General features: G+C 54.4%; 10 protein-coding genes across 10 annotated transcripts; 4 read left to right on the top strand and 6 right to left on the bottom strand.

The window, feature by feature from the left end:
- Window positions 1–85: 85 nt before the first annotated feature.
- BZA70DRAFT_269429 (cyclin-domain-containing protein) lies at window positions 86–1,507 on the bottom strand (the record flags this gene model as incomplete). The annotated part of the gene is made up of 1 exon (XM_064911214.1): window positions 86–1,507. One exon carries the CDS (start codon window positions 1,505–1,507, stop codon window positions 86–88), a length of 1,422 nt encoding a protein of 473 aa, XP_064766209.1.
- Window positions 1,508–2,321: 814 nt separating this feature from the next.
- BZA70DRAFT_84009 (Sec20-domain-containing protein) lies at window positions 2,322–3,739 on the top strand. Its single transcript, XM_064915461.1, has 3 exons — window positions 2,322–2,770; window positions 2,822–3,454; window positions 3,548–3,739. Exons 1-2 carry the CDS (start codon window positions 2,526–2,528, stop codon window positions 3,420–3,422), a joined length of 846 nt encoding a protein of 281 aa, XP_064766208.1. The 5' UTR covers window positions 2,322–2,525; the 3' UTR covers window positions 3,423–3,454; window positions 3,548–3,739.
- On the bottom strand, window positions 3,716–4,478 carry BZA70DRAFT_269427 (thioredoxin-like protein; the record flags this gene model as incomplete). Its single annotated transcript, XM_064911213.1, has 2 exons — window positions 3,716–4,347; window positions 4,439–4,478. 2 exons carry the CDS (start codon window positions 4,476–4,478, stop codon window positions 3,716–3,718), a joined length of 672 nt encoding a protein of 223 aa, XP_064766207.1.
- A 294-nt stretch (window positions 4,479–4,772) lies between these two features.
- On the bottom strand, window positions 4,773–5,756 carry BZA70DRAFT_241784 (translation protein SH3-like domain-containing protein; the record flags this gene model as incomplete). Its single annotated transcript, XM_064910545.1, has 1 exon — window positions 4,773–5,756. The coding sequence occupies one exon, from the start codon at window positions 5,754–5,756 to the stop codon at window positions 4,773–4,775; it is 984 nt and encodes a 327-aa protein (XP_064766206.1).
- Window positions 5,757–6,790: 1,034 nt separating this feature from the next.
- On the top strand, window positions 6,791–8,069 carry BZA70DRAFT_291608 (uncharacterized protein; the record flags this gene model as incomplete). The annotated part of the gene is made up of 3 exons (XM_064914311.1): window positions 6,791–6,826; window positions 6,878–6,961; window positions 7,014–8,069. 3 exons carry the CDS (start codon window positions 6,791–6,793, stop codon window positions 8,067–8,069), a joined length of 1,176 nt encoding a protein of 391 aa, XP_064766205.1.
- A 1,356-nt stretch (window positions 8,070–9,425) lies between these two features.
- BZA70DRAFT_83918 (cyclin-like protein) lies at window positions 9,426–11,110 on the bottom strand. Its single transcript, XM_064915460.1, has 2 exons — window positions 10,551–11,110; window positions 9,426–10,494 (listed from the first exon to the last, which is right to left on the bottom strand). The coding sequence occupies exons 1-2, from the start codon at window positions 10,707–10,709 to the stop codon at window positions 9,526–9,528; spliced, it is 1,128 nt and encodes a 375-aa protein (XP_064766204.1). The 5' UTR covers window positions 10,710–11,110; the 3' UTR covers window positions 9,426–9,525.
- A 1,706-nt stretch (window positions 11,111–12,816) lies between these two features.
- Window positions 12,817–15,135, bottom strand: BZA70DRAFT_83522 (uncharacterized protein). The gene is made up of 3 exons (XM_064915455.1): window positions 14,443–15,135; window positions 13,254–14,355; window positions 12,817–13,188 (listed from the first exon to the last, which is right to left on the bottom strand). Exons 1-3 carry the CDS (start codon window positions 14,676–14,678, stop codon window positions 13,123–13,125), a joined length of 1,404 nt encoding a protein of 467 aa, XP_064766203.1. The 5' UTR covers window positions 14,679–15,135; the 3' UTR covers window positions 12,817–13,122.
- On the top strand, window positions 15,113–16,719 carry BZA70DRAFT_284036 (peptidyl-prolyl cis-trans isomerase H). The gene is made up of 5 exons (XM_064913539.1): window positions 15,113–15,506; window positions 15,575–15,587; window positions 15,645–15,787; window positions 15,865–15,973; window positions 16,037–16,719. Exons 1-5 carry the CDS (start codon window positions 15,396–15,398, stop codon window positions 16,258–16,260), a joined length of 600 nt encoding a protein of 199 aa, XP_064766202.1. The 5' UTR covers window positions 15,113–15,395; the 3' UTR covers window positions 16,261–16,719.
- On the top strand, window positions 16,393–17,814 carry BZA70DRAFT_83798 (lactate dehydrogenase). Its single transcript, XM_064915456.1, has 4 exons — window positions 16,393–16,643; window positions 16,697–16,724; window positions 16,776–17,429; window positions 17,482–17,814. The coding sequence occupies exons 1-4, from the start codon at window positions 16,624–16,626 to the stop codon at window positions 17,803–17,805; spliced, it is 1,026 nt and encodes a 341-aa protein (XP_064766201.1). The 5' UTR covers window positions 16,393–16,623; the 3' UTR covers window positions 17,806–17,814.
- Window positions 17,633–18,334, bottom strand: BZA70DRAFT_83852 (uncharacterized protein). The gene has a single exon (XM_064915457.1). It carries the CDS (start codon window positions 18,234–18,236, stop codon window positions 17,823–17,825), a length of 414 nt encoding a protein of 137 aa, XP_064766200.1. The 5' UTR covers window positions 18,237–18,334; the 3' UTR covers window positions 17,633–17,822.
- Between the last annotated feature and the right edge of the window lie 108 nt (window positions 18,335–18,442).

Raw genomic sequence — 18,442 nt, 5'->3', positions numbered from 1 at the left:
CTATGATATGCGTATGTACAAACGTATGCTGCGAACAAAACATAAAACCACGAAAATATTTATAAAAAGAAGAACATAGATGCCATCACAGAGGCGGATAGACGTATGTCTGCTGCGAATGAGATGGCAGAGACGGCGGCGGCGGGGGAGGGGGAACCAAGAACTGGTTTCGCGCCGCGACGAGGCGGGGGATAGGGACGTAGAACTTGTCGACGACGGGGTAGACGAATGGGTTTACCCGCGTCATCGGTTGTTGCGCATATGTGTTCTCTGCGAGGAGAGGGCGGTGAGGAGGGGGAGGAGGGACCCGCGTCATCGGTTGTTGCGCATATGTGTTCTCTGCGAGGAGAGGGCGGTGAGGAGGGGGAGGAGGGGGGGGAGGGGGTTGTCGGTATGAAGAGATGGAGTGGTGACGGAGAGGGGTGGGGATTGGGGTCATTGCTGGGAGGGAGAGGGGAGGTTGGGGAGGGAGGAATTGCTGGGGCTTTGGTAGGAGAGGGGGGAAGATTGTAGCCATGGAGTTGTCGAATAGAGGAGGGGTGGGGTTGAAGTTCAGGTTGAGGTTGATGTCTGAGGAGCAGACGGGGGTGGTGGGAGAGATGTAGTAGGAGGTTGCCGAGAGACGGCGGCGCTGGGAGGGGGGTTGGCGGAGGGCGTCCGGGGCGAAGCGCTTGGAGGACGGGGAGATGGGGGAGAGGGAGAAGAGGTCGTTGTCGAGCGGCGACTTGCGCTTGTGGGAGATGGGCAGGTCAGCTGCTGCTGTTGCTGCAGAGGAAGGGAGGATGGGAGGAGGCAGGCGCTGGTGCCGGTGGGGGGGCAAGGGGAAGAACTGCTGCTGGAGGGAAGGCACGACGGAGACGGGCGAGGACGGCACGGAGAGACATGCGAACCGGGCGGACTTGCGGAGGTTGATGAAGCACGCGAGTGTCGATCCCCAGTCGTCGTACTTTTGCTTTGATACGGCGAGGGAGTAGCGCACGTGTCTGAGGAACTCGACCTCCATCACGGCGATCTCGTTGACGGGCAGTTTCGAGACCTGCGCCCAGGTCTTGTTTGTGTAGGTGTTGTCGTCGAGGAACTTGTTTGCGAGCACGAGGGCGATGGTGAAGACGCGGTACTCTGAGCCGGGGGTGCCGACGATGGCGGGGGAGCAGAGCTTGAGGCGGAAGATGTAGAGGAGGGCGAAGGCGACGACGGTGTTTGAGACCTGGGTGCGGGCGAGGATGGCTGCGGCGAAGGACTTGAACTCGGGGGAGGGGATGCAGACGGGGGAGAGGGAGCAGCGGCGGGAGGGGGAGTGGGAGGGGGAGGAGGAGCGGGCGAGGGCGAGGGAGGAGGTGAGGAGGTGGGTGGGGGAGAACCAGAGGAGGCAGGCGATGTTTGCGGCCATGGAGGCGAAGGAGTCGTCGGGGGAGGGGGAGGGCGAGCGGGAGGAGGGGACTGTTGAGTGGGAGGAGGAGGAGAGGGAGGGAGCGGGAGAGAGGAGGAGGGAGAGGTCGGCCGTCATGGCGAGAGGTTCTGGAGGGGGGGTTGGGAAGGGGAGCATGGGGGAGGGGAGGAGGAGGTGAAGAGAGGAGGGGAGGGAGGTAGAGAGGAGGAGGAGGAGGAAGATGAAGAGGAGGAAGAGGAGGAGGAAGAGGAGGAAGCAGAGGCAGAGAATATAAGAGGAAGGTCAAAGACAAGAAAACATGGCAAAGTGGTCGGGGGTCGGGAAGAGGAGACGAGCGGGTTGGAGAGGTTAGCTGCGTTTAGTTACCTGCTGCACGAGCACTGTGCCTCCCTCTCTACTCTTACAAGGAGAGAAGATGATACTTCTAGTGGTTAATACTACACTACTATTATAACAATATCTATTACAACAACACAACAAACAGCACAGAACAGCACAGCAACACAGCAACAAGGAGGAAAGAGAAGGTTCAGAGGAGGATCTTGGGAGAAGTTCGGATTGATGATCGGGCTCGGTTCGGTTCAGTTCACAGGTTCAGGATTTGAGTTTGGAGGTTTCATATGGCTGCTTGGCCCCTTGCTTCCTGCAGAGGACAAGATGACAGATAGTAGAGAGAAGAGTAGAGTAGAAGAGAGAATAGAAGAGGGAATAGAGAGAGAAGAGTAGAGCAGAATAGATACAACACATAGGATATAAAAGACACCCTCCTCAAGAGCGGTCTATCACGGTGGCAACAGTTCAGCCAACGCTTTTAGTTACCAGCAACGAGGACCTGTGCTGAGTGTGAGTGAGTCTGAGGAGCAGCTGAGCAGCTGGTTTGAGTCTATTCAGCTCTTAGTCCGAGTTTACTCGAAAAGACCCACAAACTAAACCAAATCCTCTCTTTTACTTTGTGCCGTTCATTCTCTTGCGTCGTTGCCTCGTTGCGTCGTTGCATCGTTGCATTGACGGTGCTTTGCTGTTGCTGCTGCTGCTACCCCTACCATCTACTACACCAGTACTACTCTGCTACTACTCTACTACTCTACTACTCTACTACTCTACCACTACTATCTACTACTATCTACTATCCACCATGGACCCAGACTCTCTCCTCGCAGACCTCGCCTCCCTCCACTCTCAAATCACCTCCCTCACAGCATCCCTCCTCAAGCTCTCGACCGACAACGAGTCCGCCCGCAGCCAACTCGCCGCCCGCATCCACTCCGCCCTCCGTGCCGCAGACGCCTTAGCCGAGCGCGCCGACACCCTCCTCCTCGACCCGGCTGCTTCTAAAGATCTCTCTACCAGACTCTATGAATTAAAAGAGGATCTTAAACTGTTTGTCTCCCCTACTCTTTCTCTATCTTTACTCTCTCTAACTACTTATAGTGACCGCTCCGCCTACCGCAAAGCACAGCTCGCATCCCGCAAATCCACCCTCGCCCGCCAACGACAAGAACGCGACCTCCTCTTCTCCTCCCCCCGCTCCTCCTCCTCCTCCTCCACTCCCACCCCCTCGCAACCCCGCTCCCTGCGCGCAGCCGAAGATGCAACCCAATCCCTCCGCCGGACACACACCCTTCTCGAGGCCGAAATCGCCCGCTCCTCGCTCTCCCTCGACGTCCTCGACTCCTCAAACGCCACCCTCCGCAAACTAGAGCGCCAGTACTCTGCCTTCGACGTCGTCCTCGGCGCGTCGAGAAAGGTTATTGCTGTGCTCGAGCAGGCGGATAAATGGGACAGGATATATATGCTTGCTTCCCTGGCTTTCTTGCTGGTGGTTGTGACGTGGGTGCTGTGGAGGAGAGTGCTGAAGGGGCCGGTGAAGTTGATCTTGTGGACTGCTGTTCATGGAGGGAAGGCTGTTTCTTGGGCTATCTCAAGGAACTCCACTGATGAGTCTATATCTCCCTCTGCATTCACATCCGCAGACGATCCTCTCTCTCCCTCTCTCTCTCCATCTCCTACTCCCCTTCGCGATGAACTGTAACTACTCTAACAACAACGGCTACATCATATTATGTAATATATTACTCACCCGCCCCACTGCACGCGGCTTTTTTTTTATTTTTTTTTTATCATTGTTTACGATTACTGAGCAGTCACTGATGACAGATACTGAGCAATCAGCAATGACAGATACTCATGACAGCCACAGATAAGTAAAAGAAGAAGACAATTGATTGAATAATCACTATATATACATAAACATCTCACCAGAAAACTCCAACATTAGAAGATAGAAGAGAAATTGATTGCTTTTATACTACTCGTAGCACTACCTTACTCCTCCTTGGGGAGCGAAGTAAGACGGAGGTAAGGCTTGACGGCCTTGTATCCAGGGAAGAGCTTGTCAGCCTGCTCGTTCGAGATCGAGGCAGCGACAACGACCTCGTCGCCGGGAACCCAGTTGATGGGAGTCGCGACCTTGTACTTGTCAGTCGCCTGCAGCGAGTCAATCACACGGAGCACCTCGGTCGTGTTGCGGCCGGTCGAGGCAGGGTACGTCAAGATAAGACGGATCGTCTTCTTGGGGTCGATGATGAACACCGAGCGGATGGTCAGCGGCAGACCCTTGCCGTCGCGGTTGGTCACGTCCTGGTAGTCGAGCATGTCGTACAGGTACGAGATCTGACGGTCCGCGTCGGCAATGATCGGGAACGACAGGTGCGAGCCCGCGACCTCGTCGATGTCCTTGATCCACTCCGCGTGCGACTCGAGCGAGTTCGCAGACAGACCGATGAGCTTCACGTTGCGCTTGTTGAACTCGGGCTCGAGCTTGGCGAACGCGCCGAGCTCGGTCGTGCAGACGGGGGTGAAGTCATCGGGGTGCGAGAACAGGATCACCCACGAGTCGCCAATGTACTCGTGGAAGTCGAGCTCACCTTTGGTGGTGACGGCCTTGAAGTTGGGGGCTAGAAGAGATTAGAACTGAGAATGATATGATGTGAAGAAGACTGTGACTACAGTCTATTCTTCAGTCTATAGACTACAGTAAGTACTCACCGGCAGAGCCAAGACGGAGACGAGGAGCTTCAGCAGACATTTCGGGATAGTCGAAGATAGATGCGGTGATGAAGAAGAAGAAAAAGAGGAGCGAGCGAGGGCCTTTTTATCCTCCAAAATCTTCTCTGCTCTTCACCTGAAAGCTCGTCGACGAGCTTCGCCTGAGCTATGGCGCCTTTTTGCCTCTTCGGGACTAGTGCAGATTGCGTGCTTGTGGCGCAACTCTCTTTTTTTATTCCTCTTTTAGGTCTCTTTTACCGCTTTAGTCGTGGATTAGTCAATACACACTAATACTCTTCTCTGTACATATACATTCACTACTACTATATACATCCTACTTCTTGACCGCCCGCACCTGCTTCTCCCATCCCCGCTGGCGCGACCGGATCTTGTACTTGTTCTGGTGCTTCTTGCCCCGCCGCGTCTTGTAGCCCTTCGCCAACGTACCCCACATGCTCTGCGACGGCTTGTTTCCCTTACTCTTTCCACGTCCTCCTCCGTGCGGATGCTCGTTCGCGTTCATAGCCACTCCGCGCACCCGCGGTCGTCGGCCTAGCCACCGCGACCGGCCAGCCTTGCCAAGCGACGTAAACAAGTTCTCCGCGTTGCTCACTGAGCCTATCGTCGCGCACGCGTCCAGCGGCACCCACCGCTCTTCCGTCGACTTGAGCTTGATCGACGCCAGCTGCCGGTCCTCGTCCTTCGACAGCAACCGCGCAGACGCGCCCGCCGCCCGACACAGCACGCCAGGCTTGCCCTTGTACAGCCCGACCGCGTGCACCACCGTCCCGATCGGGACCATCGACAGCGGCATGCAATTGCCAAGCTGATTCGTCCGCGCCGCAATCAGCGCAGAGTCGAGCTGCTGCCCGTCCGCGGCCGTCGTCAGCTCCTTCGGCAGGCCCGCCCTAAAGCTCTCCACGCGATCTCCCGACCGCAGGCCCTCGGGCGCGAGAATGTACGACAGCTCCTTCGTCACCTCGTTGTGCAGCAGCGCAATGTGCGCCGTCCGCCCGGGGTCGTACTCGATCCGCACAACCGTGTTCGCGCCCGGCTTCGTGCGGTCGAAATCCACGATCCGCAACCGCCGCTTATGTCCACCGCCGACATGTCGCTGCGTAATCCGGCCGGTGTGGTTCCGTCCACCGGTCTTGCGCTTCGCAATCGTCAGCTTGCGGATCGGACGCCCTTTCCACAGATGCTCGTGGATCGGCCGCCGGTACCATCGCATACCGGGCGAAATCGGCTTCTTCTTCTTAATCTTCACGCTCTTCACGTCCTTGCGCGCAATCTTGCCGCTCTGAATCGCGTCAATCATCTGGCCCGCCGTCAGCGCTCGCTCGGGCGTCCCCGCAGTACCACCGACGCCCCCCGCCGCCGACTCGGACGCCAGATATGCCTGCGTCTGCGTCGCAAGACTTCCCCGCGAGGCGACCTGCGCGCGCGCAACATCGAGCCCGAGGTCGACAAGCGACTTCACACCCGGTGGCACCGGCACATGCTTCTTGCTGTTCTTGGGCAGGTTCTTTGCCTGCGCTGCCGACGTGCCCGCGAACCCGCGGCAGACTGTGGTCGTATGCGCGCGAGCAGAGGAGAATGCGACCCGGCGGAGAAACGCAGATGCCGCCGTCATCATTTAGTTCGAGGACGGATAAAAAAGAAAGAGAAGGAGAAACAGGAGACTCTGGTTCTCTCCAAACACCAATTGATGGCAGTTTCTGTTCTGTCTGCAGAAGTCTCCGGTGAGCAGCGACACCGACGAAAAGATATTTTTCGTTTTCGTTGCGGTGAGCTGAGTTGGGCCGGGTAAACAGTCAAAGAGTAGAGTGTAACACGTGCTTTTATATTACATAATCGATGACGCATAAAGTCAATCTCGGTGGGCTGCTTCTGCCCCGGCCTAGATTGGATTCGGTCGTTGACTGCCCCGCCGCGCTGGCTGGGACTCTGTTGACAAGAAGAGCAGAGAAGAGAGAGCAGAGAACAATCTGTTGTTGTTGCTGTTTGAATACAGACAAAGACTTCCGTGCAGGCTCAAAGCTGTCTTTAAAAGCTAGTCGGTCGGTCAATTACCCCACGCGCCGTGAACAGTGCGCGGATTGAATCAACTTAGTGAACAAGGATCCCCGCGCGCAGAGATCTCCGTCCGTGGTCTGAGAATATAATGCATATGTTTATTTGTGCACTTGCTCGTTATATCATTTAGTGCACTGTCAACCGCTCTTGCTTCTGTCCGTTGTCGCAGTCTGTCTGCGTCGCTAGCTGCTATCGGGCTTATATTCGATCTCGGCTCGTCACCCCACATTATCTCTTCTCCTAATCCTCCTGCTTCTTCTCTCTACCTCCTTCTCGATGGCGAAACGTGTCGTTGGATTGTATCCAGTGCTGGTAAGCCACACTCTGTTTTTTTGTCTACAGACAATTGGCTAACTCACCCAGACCACCGCACTCACATTCCTGATCTGCCTGCTCATCGTCTTCAGCACGCCCTACTCCTCCTTCGGCGGTCTCTGGCTCTACAAGGTACCCCCCCCCCTCACTTCTTCTTCTTTACTTACCTGCTAACACCTCCCAGATCTCAGTCGGCTCCCTCGGAAGCGCCCTGCCAACCCTCTCCCCCGCACCACCCTCCACCGTCGGTCTCCCGGACGAATACTACGTCGGCCTATGGACCTACTGCGCCGCCAGCCCGTCCGCGTCAAACACATGCCCGTACCGCCCCTTCATCCCGTTCTTCTTCTTTGACCTCGCCTCCACCATCTTCTCCGATCTCGGCGGCGCCCGCGGCAGCCAAAGCGCCCGCATCTCGGACGTCCAGACGAATATCTTTCTGCCGTCAAGTATCTACCCGTTCTCCTCGCAGACCCCGCTCTCGGCGTCGTCGAATCTCGGGCCGCCAAAGATCCTTGCGTTTGTCGCGTGTGCTGCGTATCTCACCGCGCTCGTCTCCGCGTCAGCAGCGTTGCTGACCCTCATTCGACGATCTCCTTTTTCTTCCCGCAGCAGTAGCAACAGCAGCAGCAGCAGCAGCAGCAGCAGCAGCAGCACACGATCCCCCCTCCGCCGCCTCAGCGCAACATGCGCGCTCTCGCTCGTCGTGGGCGCGCTTGCTTCTACTTTACAGACCACACTCGTCCTCTTCGCGCTCGGCGACGACATCCTCCTCGCGTCGAATCCGGTACAAATCAATCTCGCCGCGTTCGTCTTTATTCTCTACCCCGCCGCCCTCGTCGGGATCTACTATTTCCGCACCATCATCCTCAGCTTACAAGTTCTCGCGCCTCATCTCCCTTCTTCCTATAGCAGCAGCAGTAAGCTACGCATCCCCCTTGTGAAAATCCTGGGCTTATCCTCCGCCGACGACTCAGACCCCGACCCCGACCCACCCCGCAAACACAGACCTCCCCACCTCTTCCTCCCCACCTCAGCCTCCCCATCCTCCTCCTCCTCCGCGCTCCTACACACCGGCTCCGCGGGCTCGCGCTCGCCGTTGGGGGCATCGACGCCCTCGCGCGCGAGGAGTAGTGCGAGTTTGTCGACGTTCAGTGCAGGAGGAGGGGGAGGGGAGAGCGGGTGGAGTAGTAGTGGTGAGGAATTGGTGACTGGGAAGGCGCCTGTTAGTTGGGTGTAGGAGTGCGTTGATTTCCGTATCAATATTTCTTGTTCGCTTTTTCTTTCTTCTTTTCTTTGTCTTTCCTCACGTCAGGTTTACTATAGTGTTGTCTAAATATTTGTTCTGATTCAGTTTGTATGATTTTCAATTTTTTCTGTACGTTGGTTTATACGGCTCTTCTTCTACCTATTTTTCCTTGCGAATAAAAAGAAATTGTTGAATTCTTCTCAATCATCTTCCTTCTTCCGATGCAACTTCCAAGATAGTAAGACGCGATGTAGATAACGCCAAGCGCGGCGGGAGGATCATATCAAATCATATCATATCGTGGTTCTCAGAGAACGTTCCGAGAACGGAAGTATCTTCTTGCTTCTTCTGATGCTACTTCTGAGATGGTGAGAGGCGATGTAGATAATACCGAGCGCGGCAGGCGTGTTCGTATCAGATTATATCATATCCTGATTTTCAGTAGAGAACTTTCCGAGAACAAAGTATCACTTCCGATGATTACTTCTGAGACGGTGAGAGGCGATGTAGATAATACCAAGCGCGACAGGGGTTACATTTCAGATCACGGTTCTTAGTAGAGCGAGCACCTTCCGAGAAAAGAAATAGTCTGAATTAGGAGTGATGCGGATTTGAAATTTGTAAGGGAGAGGGAGGGAGGTTGATCTACTGAACTGGTCTCGTCAGGGACAAAGACACAGATCACCACGAGAGACTCCAGCATGACACAATGAATGAATGAATAAAAAAATGTATATATATATATATTAGATTACCTTTGAAAAGACAGATACTATAAACTTCACATGTACACAGACAATTCTTCACCTCAACTTCACCTTCACAGTCGTCACCCTCAACGACGACGACGACTTTACACAAGACACCACCAAAAACTATAACATAAAGATAAACAGAGACAAAACGAGCGTGAGTGATAGATAACGAGTGACGTGTTGCGAGAGATGTTCTCGACTTTGTAACAAGGAAACGAGCGTGGTGGTGGTGGTGGTGTGGAAACAGTGTTGATGATGATGATGATGAAAAGTGCTGTCTGCTTGTCTTTCTTTCTCGGTCTGAAGATCTCGACCGTGAGATTCAACACACAATAAACACAATAAATGAAAAGATGATAAGAAAATATGGACCTTTGCGCGCAATGTAAGCAAAGCGAGCTCTCTCACTGAAGAGGAGATGATTTGTGAGAAGATAGATGTAGATAAGAGAGATAATAATAGTAATAATAATATAGTGACTGGGAATGGCATAAAAAAAGAAATCAAAGACGGAACGCCAGGAACAAATTTGATAGCACAGATATCGATAGATAGATTAAAGATGAAAAAGAGAATAAATATACACTTCGAGCCTGCGCTCGAGAAAAAGCATGATGTGATGGATGATGATGAGAAATGATGGAAGAGAAAGAAGGAAAACAACCAACGCCGGAAAACATTTTGAGAATTCGTTAAACAGCGCAGGTGGTAGACGTCATGAACTGCATGTCCTTGCAGACAACCTCGTCCGGCGTGCACGGCGGCGTCATATACGGACGGTTGTTGCAGCCCGCGAAGGAAGACGGGCTGTCGTCCATCTTTGCGTCGGCGCGCTCGAACTTGGGCACGAGCGACTCGGAGGTGGGAGGTGGCGTCGGCGGCATCTCGGTGACGGAGGTGGTCTGCTGCTGCTGTTGTTGTTGCTGCTGCTGCTGCTGTTGCTGGCGCGCGACAAAGTCGAGGAGGATGAGCGCGACTTGGGAGAAGCTGGCTGAGGAGTACTTCTTTTGGAGGGAGAGACTGGGGACGTGCATCATAAACTGCGAAAGCAAGGTGACGCACTGGGACTCCTGCGGCGACGAGACAAACGACAGAGGCGACGAGTAGACGACGGTGGACGCGTTCGCGCTCATGAGGACGTGCTGGGCGACGGCGTGCGCGGCCGAGGCGATGACGGAGGGCGGGAAGCCGAGGAAGGACTTGTGGAACATTGTCATCTCGCACAGGTAGAGCGCGAGGTGCTCGAGGGTCGGGCTGCAGTTGTGGCGCAGGTACTGCTTGAGGAAGGAGTCGGCGGTCGGGTGGCCGATCGACCAGTCGAGGGTGGAGAGGACGTGGCCTTCCATCTGAACAAACATGTCTTCCTCGTACGCGTCGCAGCACATGATCTTGAGCTCGCGCACGGTCGGCACGCGGTCTTTTTTGTCCTCGTACTTGGACGCGATCCAGAGCGCCGCGCAGCCGACGAGCTGGTAGTGTTTCTTGAACACGACGCGTCGCGAGCAGTAGCGGTCAAACAGGTTGACGGCGAGGAAGAGGGTCTGCGGCTGCAGGTACAGCGACAGGTGCGACTCGACCAGGAAGTCGAGGAGGTAGGGTCGCATGTGCCATTCGAGCTCTGGCTGGAGATCGATCATGGCGACGTCGGGGAGGGTTGCCATCTACAACAAGTTAGAGAGATCAAAGAGATCAGGGATCAGAGAGGAAGGGGGTGTACCTCGAGCTTTTGCATCTGGGCGGCGATCTCGTCCTTGTATTCGTCCTCGACTTTAGCGACGGCGCGACGTTCGATGTCGCGTAGACGCGAGGCGCGGAGCTGTTTGGCGGAGAAGTGGGAGTCTGCGGGAGACATGGGGGCGGAGAAGGAAGCGGACATGTTGGTGATTGAGTGATGTGGAGTGTGGTGGAGTGAAGTGTAGTAGAGTGGAGTGGAGTGCAACGAGTGTGGACTGAAAGGACTGACAAAAAAACAGAAACGATTGTAATGCTCAGGAAGGAGCTACTTGTGGGATGGTTTAGGAGAGGAGGAGGTAGAGCGGAGGAAGAGCGGAGGGCGGCGAGGCAGATGGAGATAGGTAGAGAGAGAGATAGATAGACGGGGGAGAGAAGGGAGTAGAGGAGGAGGAGGAAGACAAAGAAGGAAGGGACGAGGGATATAAAGGAGCACGCAAAGAAGAGGAATTGCCATGGAGTGGTGAACGTGGAGCAGAGGAGTCTGGTTGGCTCGGGGTTTGTTGTTGATGATGTTTGTGTGTGAGCAGAGCGAGGAATGTGGCCGACGCGGAATGCGCTTGAACTTTATTTGGTTCTGCTCTTGCCTGCTCAACAGCTGCTGTTGCTGTGGTTTTGTTGTTTGAATATATATTCTTGTATTTTATATTCTATTCTTCTTCTTATAATCATCTTATATATCTCGTCGCGAGTGCGGTGTTGTTGCCAACATCCACCGCGTATTCAATGACATCATGGCTCCCAACCCTTCAAGGTTCGCGCTGAGGAATGTCTAATTCTCCCCCCGCGACACCACCACCACCACCACCACCACCACCGCAACCACCACCACCAGCCGCGTCCAGCGACAGATCTGATCGTTGTGGCAGAGCCCCAGTCGGCGTAGTCCTCCTGCCTTAGCTATGTCTCGCCATGAACTGCGCTTCTTTAATTTCCTGCTCCGCCAACCTCCCGGCTCCGCCCTCGCTCTTTAGCACAATAGTAGTGTAGCACTGCTGTAGCACCACTGTAGTACAGCGCAAGACCGTTGTGAGACCACTACGCTGCTGCGCGCTCCGTACTCCGACTCTGCGCTCGTCCGGCCTCCTTCGCTCGCCCCTTGTTGACCCTTAGACCAAGAGCCGATCCTGCCTGCATGTGGTTGCTCTCCCTTGCTTCTGCTCCTGGCTCCCTTGCACCCTCCTGGATGGCTTAGCGCAGCAGTCCTGGTACGCGATGCACGGCTTTTTTCTAATACTTAATACCGGGCGCGTTGATGCCCAGAATATGAGCCGCACGCTTATGTTTTGCAACAGTGCGCCGCCGCGCCCCTGGCCTGCATATACTCTTGTGAGTACGGCAGGATACGCTCGGCGCAGCGCAGCAGAGAGACAAGCTCATGGAATATAAGATAATAAATCAGAAGAATAGAGACTTTATAAATAGAAAATAGAGTAGAAATGACGATAGCCAGGCTGGCTGCTTGGAAACCAGAGGAAGTTTAAAAGAGTAGGCAGAGAGACAGAACGAGATCGTCGGGCAGGAAGATTGTCACCTTTAAACTTTAAACGAATCTCTGTGGATCTTCTTGGTGGTGGTGTTGATGTTGTTTGTATATTGTATTGTTTAGATTGTGATATTGATGTTTATGTGCTGATGCTGACGTTGTCTGAACAAAACACAGATTAAAAAACCAACCACAAAACACAGAAAACAGAGAGAAAGAGAGGCCTCAATCCAATGTTTACATCTCTCCCTTCCAGGCCCAAACCAAAGGCATGCACGCTTCATCTCGCTTCCTGTTTGTTTTTTCTTTTCCCAGCCTCTTTGCCTTTCCTCCATTCTTCTGCTTATTTGCTTTGTTTACCTTCCGGTCATTCTTCCACTTCATCTCATCCCTGGATGGCATTCCCGGTCTTGTCTTTCCTTAGCTCGGCTCGAGCTCGTAGCGATGTTCATAGCTCGTAACTCCTACGCTGACGGTTGGGTAACAAAATCACACATTCCTTCTTCATCCCTTCTCTCCTTCTCTATCATCCTCATTCTCTATATTACCCGCTCGCCTCATCTCAGGTCTGGCCTGGTCTGGAAACCCTTCACCTTCTCTTAATCATCATCTCGGGTTCCCTTAATATAACTAACCTACCTTCATCTCATCTCTCCATCTTCCACTCGCCTCATTCCACCGCCACCCTTCTTCTCTTCCTTCCTTCTATCTTCCTTACTTTACTACGTCACGTCAGCCCTATTCTATCTACTCTCTCTCCTATTCTTAATCTCCCCGTGACCTATTTGTGACTTTATGCCGCTATAACCTCATGATGCTTCTACTATTTTAAGAACCGTCGTGATTATTCATAACCAAGCAAAACTAAGCAAAAACACAGACAAACATGCAGTATCGCTGAATCATTAAGCGATACCGCTATCAAAACGCACCGCTATCAAAACGCACATCGCAAATCGCAAACAAACCAACCACCTGACTCCAATAGCGTCACCCAAACAATAACCCACACTCTCTCTATCGTATATCTCAAATAACTGAACTATGCAGTCCAAGTCCCATAATCTGCGCACTAGCCTCGTCCTCCCGCCGCCGTCGCTCCATCATCTCCACCCGTCTCTGCCGTCGCACCTCGCGTCTCTGCGCCCGCGCCCGCGCCCGCGCCGCCTCGCTCTCCTCCACCCCCGCGCCTTCCGTCGCCGCCTCCTCGTCCCGTCGCTCGCCGCTCCGCGTCCGCGTCAAATGCGTCCGCACAAACCGACTATCCAGCAACTCCTGCCACAGCGTCCGCCCAAGATACGGCTGCTGCACCCCGAACGACCCGTCGTAGATAAACGACCGCCCGCCCACCGCGCTCCGCGGCACCACGATCCCGCCCGGATGCCCGACGATCCGCTGCGTCGTCGCCGCCGGAACCGCAAGCTGCGTGTCCTGGCTCGGAATGTAGTAATCCGTCTTGCACAGCGGGCAGCACGCCCGCCGCGTCGTCAGCCAGGGATCGATGCAGGACGAGTGGAACGCATGTCCGCACGTGAGCCCGCGCACGTCGTCGTCGTCCTCGAGCGATTCGAGACAGATCACGCAGATGTCGCCCGCGCCGTCGACAAGTTCGCTGCCGTTCAGGTTCGGATGGGCTTCTACGTCGTCGTCGTCGTCGTCGTCGTCGTCGTCATTTTCTTCTCCTGCCCGGTCGACGGCGTCTTCGAGATCGTCCAGGTCGTCTTTGGCCGCGTACGTCTCGGCTGATAATGTACTCGTGAGCGGGTTCTCGCGCTCGACAGAGTCTTCCTCCGCAACGACCGACACCACCGGCTGCTGCTGCTTCGCGCTTGCATACGATGGCTCTTCGCTCTGCGACACCACCGTCTCAGACGTCGACGCAACCGTCCTCAGCACCTCCATTTCATATTTTTCCCCTCCGCCGACCACCGCGCCCGCTCCAGGCACCTCATCCTCGTCGTGATTCGCCGTCGTGCGCACGCTCGGCGCGCGACTCGCGACCGCCGAGGCAAGCACGCCGCCCTCGGCCGGCAAGCCTGCACACTCGCGCTCCGTCCGCCAGACCTTGTACTTCTTTTGCGGGAAGCGCTGGTCGACTTCGATCTGCGAGAGCAGCTTGCGGCCGCGGCGGTGGCGGTGCTGGCCCTGGCTGCGGCGGCGGGCGGCGGGGGTGCGCAGGATGCCGAGGTCGAGGGCCTGGTCGTCGAAGGAGGTGAAGGGGATGATTGCGCCGGTTTCGTCGGTCGCGTGGGCAAAGTGGAAGCGGTGGTTGCGGAGGACGCAGTACTTTGCGATGACGAAGGACCTGGGATGTGCGCGGAGTCAGCCGATGAGCTCTTCTCGGATAGGGTTTACATGACAAAGAAAAGAGGCAATTTAGAGTGAGGCGTACCAGACGATGACCATAATCACGCCAAAGACAATGCAGAAGTAGAAGAGGCCCGGCGAGCGGGTGGGGGAGATGCCGCTCGATTCGTCACTGGAGCCGGACGGCGAGGCGGAGGGGGTGGGGATGGTGGCATAGTCGGTCGAGAGGAGGGACGCTGCTGCGGAGGCTAGTGGTGCCGAAGTCGAGAGGAAAGAGGTGGTGGTGGGAGACGACCGGGACAGCGCAGAGCTTGCTGACATGACGACGATCAGGCAGGGTTGCTGCGAGGAGGGGGGTTGGTGAAGGTGTTAGATGTGGTTCTTCTCGGGAAGAAGAGATCGGGGTGGTGAGCAGAGTGGAGCCGTGGATCAGAAAGAAGTCATGCAGACGATCGAGCGGTGATTAGTAAGTGAGATGAAAGGGTTGCTGAAGATGAGAGTAGTAGTGATATCGCGAGAATCAGATAAAGAAGCAGGAAAGAGAAGAGGAGAGGAAAGCGGAGGAGAGGAAGAAGGTGTTGGTGAAGAGAAAAAGCTGACGAGGCCGTGGACGAGATCAGAAGAGAAGATTACTCTATCGCGCGATGAGGTGTTTGATCTCCGAGGGCTGAGATGGGGTGTGGAGTACGGGTGTTAGTGTGAGATATTTGTGTGTTTAGGGCACCAGAATAGAGTCGATTGTCCGAGATTTCTGATTATTTGCAGCTTGTAAGAAACAAGTGTGATAGAATACGATTACATCTCTCTCTTATTAAAAGACACAATAGACAAACAGTAGAGGAACAGAGAACAGCAGTCGCGGTGGCAGCATCTCGCAGCACCTCGTCATCAGCAAGGCCGAAACCTCGAAATCCCACAATTTGGGTTTCACACAATTCGATATCCTCGATTCTCTTCTTTGTTCTCTTTTCCTACCTCTCTTTGATCCTAGACTTGATCCAGAACTTAACTAGATATACACATAGAGGTGAAATACAGATGGCCACGATCTCATCTGCCCCTACCTCTGCAGCGCCGGCGTCTGCTCCTGCGAATCCGTTTGCGAGTAGCGTGCCTTATGACTTTCATAATCCAATTGTTTTTTTCGATGTATGTCGGTCTTCTTACCTCTTCTTCTTTGTTTGATGATCGAATGCTGATCATACTGCTATAACCAGGTTGCATTAAACGGTATCTACCCCACTCTCACACCCGCTCCGATCAAAACGAAAACTGATCTCTTTCTAGGCCAGAAACTAGGACGCATCAAGATCGAGCTGTTTAAAGACAAAGTGCCAAAGACAGCAGAAAACTTTCGTCAATTTTGCACCGGTGAATATAAAGTGAATGGTATACCGCAGGGATATAAAAAGACCAGGTTTCACCGCGTGGTATGTTGTTGGATTTTGAGCTGAACTTGAGTTGAGTCTGTGCTGAGCCTGTGCTGACGGTTCTTTACGTGGTATAGATCAAGGATTTTATGATTCAAGGCGGTGATTTCTTGAGACATAATGGTACGGGCTCGACTTCGATCTACGGCACAACCACATTCGCCGACGAGAGCTTTGAACTAAAACGTATGTCTGCCCCCCTCCACCTCCTCTTTCTCCTCCTCCGCACATATACTAACCAGCACCCAGACGAACCCTTCTCAGTCTCAATGGCAAACTCAGGTCCCAACACGAACGGCTGCCAATTCTTCATCGCGTGCGCAGCGCTGCCGCATCTGGACGGCAAGCACGTCGTGTTTGGCCGCGTGGTTGAAGGGCGGGACGTGGTGCGCAAGATCGAACATGTGCCGACGGATGATAATGATAAGCCTACGCCGTTTGATGTCACGGTTGTGGAGTGTGGGGAGATGTAGGTTTGGTGGTGCGAAATTGTAAGATATGTGTGTAGTAGAAGAAAAGATCGTTCAAATAGCCTGATAGGCTTTTTAATACCCCCAACACCCCGAATCAAAACACTTCAATGAATCAAAAACATTTCTCAGTTTCAAATCTAGTCTAATCGACATTGCTCTGCTTCATTGTCTTGCTTTGTATCCACGAAAGCCGTACTTCTGCACGGCGCACGGCCGGCTGCAGAGAAAACCATGTGCGAACCCCACCACCTCGGTTCTAGTCTCGAGCCCTATCGCAGATAAATAGTGAACCGCCGATAACCACCGCGATTGCTTCTTTTTGCCAATTCTCCTACGCGATCTTCAGTTATTCATACAGATACAATGGACACAATCGATCCTAAGTATGTGTACCGCTTTCTTTTGTTGTAGTCACTGGCTGACCGGTATGATCTAGATTCCGCCTCGCGGTATTCTCCACAAAAGTACGCCCTCCACCCTCCCTCCCTCTCTACACCTCCCACTAACTCTCCCAGAAATACGACATAGCCCACCTCCAACCCGAGCTCGACCGTGCAAAGATCCCCACAACCTTCCTCCAAACCCGTCTCGACGACGAAACTGTCCCGCTCGCCGAAGGCTACCCCGCCATCTGCATCTTTGTCAACGACGAACTGTCCGCCTCTGGAATCGAACTGCTCGCGGGCAAAGGTCTGCGGTTTGTGCTTCTCCGCTGCGCAGGGTTCAATAACGTCGACCTCACCGCGGCCGCGAAGCACGGCGTGCGCGTCGCGCGCGTGCCTGCCTACTCGCCCTACGCGGTGGCCGAGTTCGCGGTGGGCTTGATGCTGATGCTCAACCGCAACCTGCACAAAGCCTACACGCGCGTGCGCACGGGCAACTTCTCGCTCGAAGGGCTTACCGGATTCGACATGTACCGCAAGCGCATCGGCATCGTGGGCACGGGCAAGATCGGCAGGTTGACGGGCAAGATCTGTAACGGGTTCGGCGCCGAGGTCGTGTGCTATGATCCGTTTCCAAACGTCGAGCTCGCGGCCGAGGCTGGGATGACGTACGTTGGGCTGGATGAGTTGCTCGCGAGCTGTGATATCGTGTCGCTGCATTGTCCGCTTATGCCTTCGACTTTTCATATGATCAACAACGAGAGTTTAGAAAAGATGAAGAACGGTGTAAGTTTTCTGATTCTACTGATTCGGTTCGTGCCAATTCTGACGTCTACAGGTAATGATCATCAACACCTCCCGCGGCGGTCTAATCGACACACAAGCCCTCATCAAACACCTCAAGACCGGCAAAATCGGCCAAGTCGGCATGGACGTGTACGAGAACGAGAGCGGGCTCTACTTTGAAGACACCTCAGACGACGTGCTCCAGGACGACGCCTTCTCGCGCCTGCTCACGTTCCACAACGTCTGCATCACCGGCCACCAGGCGTTTCTCACGCGCGAGGCGCTCAGTAATATCGCGGCGACAACGGTGCAGAATATCCTTGATTTGCTCGAGGGCAAGACGCCGAGCTCGATCGTGACGGCCGAGAACCCGTAGCTTGTTGTTTATTAGCTCTATAAACTATTTACACTCTCAAACCCATAGGTGCGCTCAACTTTGGAAATAACAACCTTGTACCACGAATACCACTCCTTCTTCCCCCTCGCCTGCGCCCGACGATGCTCGTCCTCGCGTCTGAACGCGCGAACGTCGTCCAGCGTCTTCCAGTAGCTGACCGTGATTCCCTCGAGCGAGACCGGGTCGCGCGCAGAATAGACGGACAAAAAGCCCGGCTGCTTGCGCGCGAGCTCGAGCATTGCGTCCGAGGTCGCGGCGTAGGCTTTGCTGGATGCGTCGTCGTCGTCGTCGTTGGGATTTGAATTTGAATTGGCGGCGATGTCATTTGTCGGTCGTGGGTCGGGATGCGATGCGCGGCAGGAGTGGAAGATGACTGCATAGCACGACGGGGAGATTGCAGAGTCCTTCATCTTGACTATGTCTATAACCACCTCTCCTTCCAAAGCAATAACCAGCTAATCTCCTTCTCTTATACCGCTGCTTCGTGAGTCTTTCTTCTCTGATGAGTCTTCGGAGCAGACCTAACCCAATGGACTGAGCCGTGTTTGGCTGCGGCGGCTTTGGTGCACGCATCCGACGCAGCCACGGATCAGATGTGACGGAGCATGCTGTTTAT

This window comes from Myxozyma melibiosi (assembly GCF_037950935.1).
Source record: "Myxozyma melibiosi strain Phaff 52-87 chromosome Unknown BZA70scaffold_13, whole genome shotgun sequence".
NCBI classification, from domain to species: Eukaryota; Fungi; Ascomycota; class Lipomycetes; order Lipomycetales; family Lipomycetaceae; genus Myxozyma; species Myxozyma melibiosi.
Note: the sequence above shows the minus strand (reverse complement) of the source record. Positions and strands in the feature narration are given on the sequence as shown.

Coding starts and splice junctions, on each gene's coding strand:
- BZA70DRAFT_84009 (XM_064915461.1), top strand. CDS start 2,526: ATGGACCCAGACTCTCTCCTCGCAGACCTCGCCTCCCTCCACTCTCAA. Junction 2,771..2,821: donor TTAAAAGAGGATCTTAAACT/GTTTGTCTCCCC, acceptor AACTACTTATAG/TGACCGCTCCGCCTACCGCA.
- BZA70DRAFT_83918 (XM_064915460.1), bottom strand. CDS start 10,709: ATGTCCGCTTCCTTCTCCGCCCCCATGTCTCCCGCAGACTCCCACTTC. Junction 10,495..10,550: donor CCCAGATGCAAAAGCTCGAG/GTACACCCCCTT, acceptor AACTTGTTGTAG/ATGGCAACCCTCCCCGACGT.
- BZA70DRAFT_83522 (XM_064915455.1), bottom strand. CDS start 14,678: ATGTCAGCAAGCTCTGCGCTGTCCCGGTCGTCTCCCACCACCACCTCT. Junction 14,356..14,442: donor GTGATTATGGTCATCGTCTG/GTACGCCTCACT, acceptor CGCACATCCCAG/GTCCTTCGTCATCGCAAAGT. Junction 13,189..13,253: donor GCGAGCGACGGGACGAGGAG/GCGGCGACGGAA, acceptor GCGGGCGCAGAG/ACGCGAGGTGCGACGGCAGA.
- BZA70DRAFT_284036 (XM_064913539.1), top strand. CDS start 15,396: ATGGCCACGATCTCATCTGCCCCTACCTCTGCAGCGCCGGCGTCTGCT. Junction 15,788..15,864: donor AGACCAGGTTTCACCGCGTG/GTATGTTGTTGG, acceptor TACGTGGTATAG/ATCAAGGATTTTATGATTCA. Junction 15,974..16,036: donor CGAGAGCTTTGAACTAAAAC/GTATGTCTGCCC, acceptor ACCAGCACCCAG/ACGAACCCTTCTCAGTCTCA.
- BZA70DRAFT_83798 (XM_064915456.1), top strand. CDS start 16,624: ATGGACACAATCGATCCTAA. Junction 16,725..16,775: donor TCGCGGTATTCTCCACAAAA/GTACGCCCTCCA, acceptor TAACTCTCCCAG/AAATACGACATAGCCCACCT. Junction 17,430..17,481: donor TAGAAAAGATGAAGAACGGT/GTAAGTTTTCTG, acceptor TGACGTCTACAG/GTAATGATCATCAACACCTC.
- BZA70DRAFT_83852 (XM_064915457.1), bottom strand. CDS start 18,236: ATGAAGGACTCTGCAATCTCCCCGTCGTGCTATGCAGTCATCTTCCAC.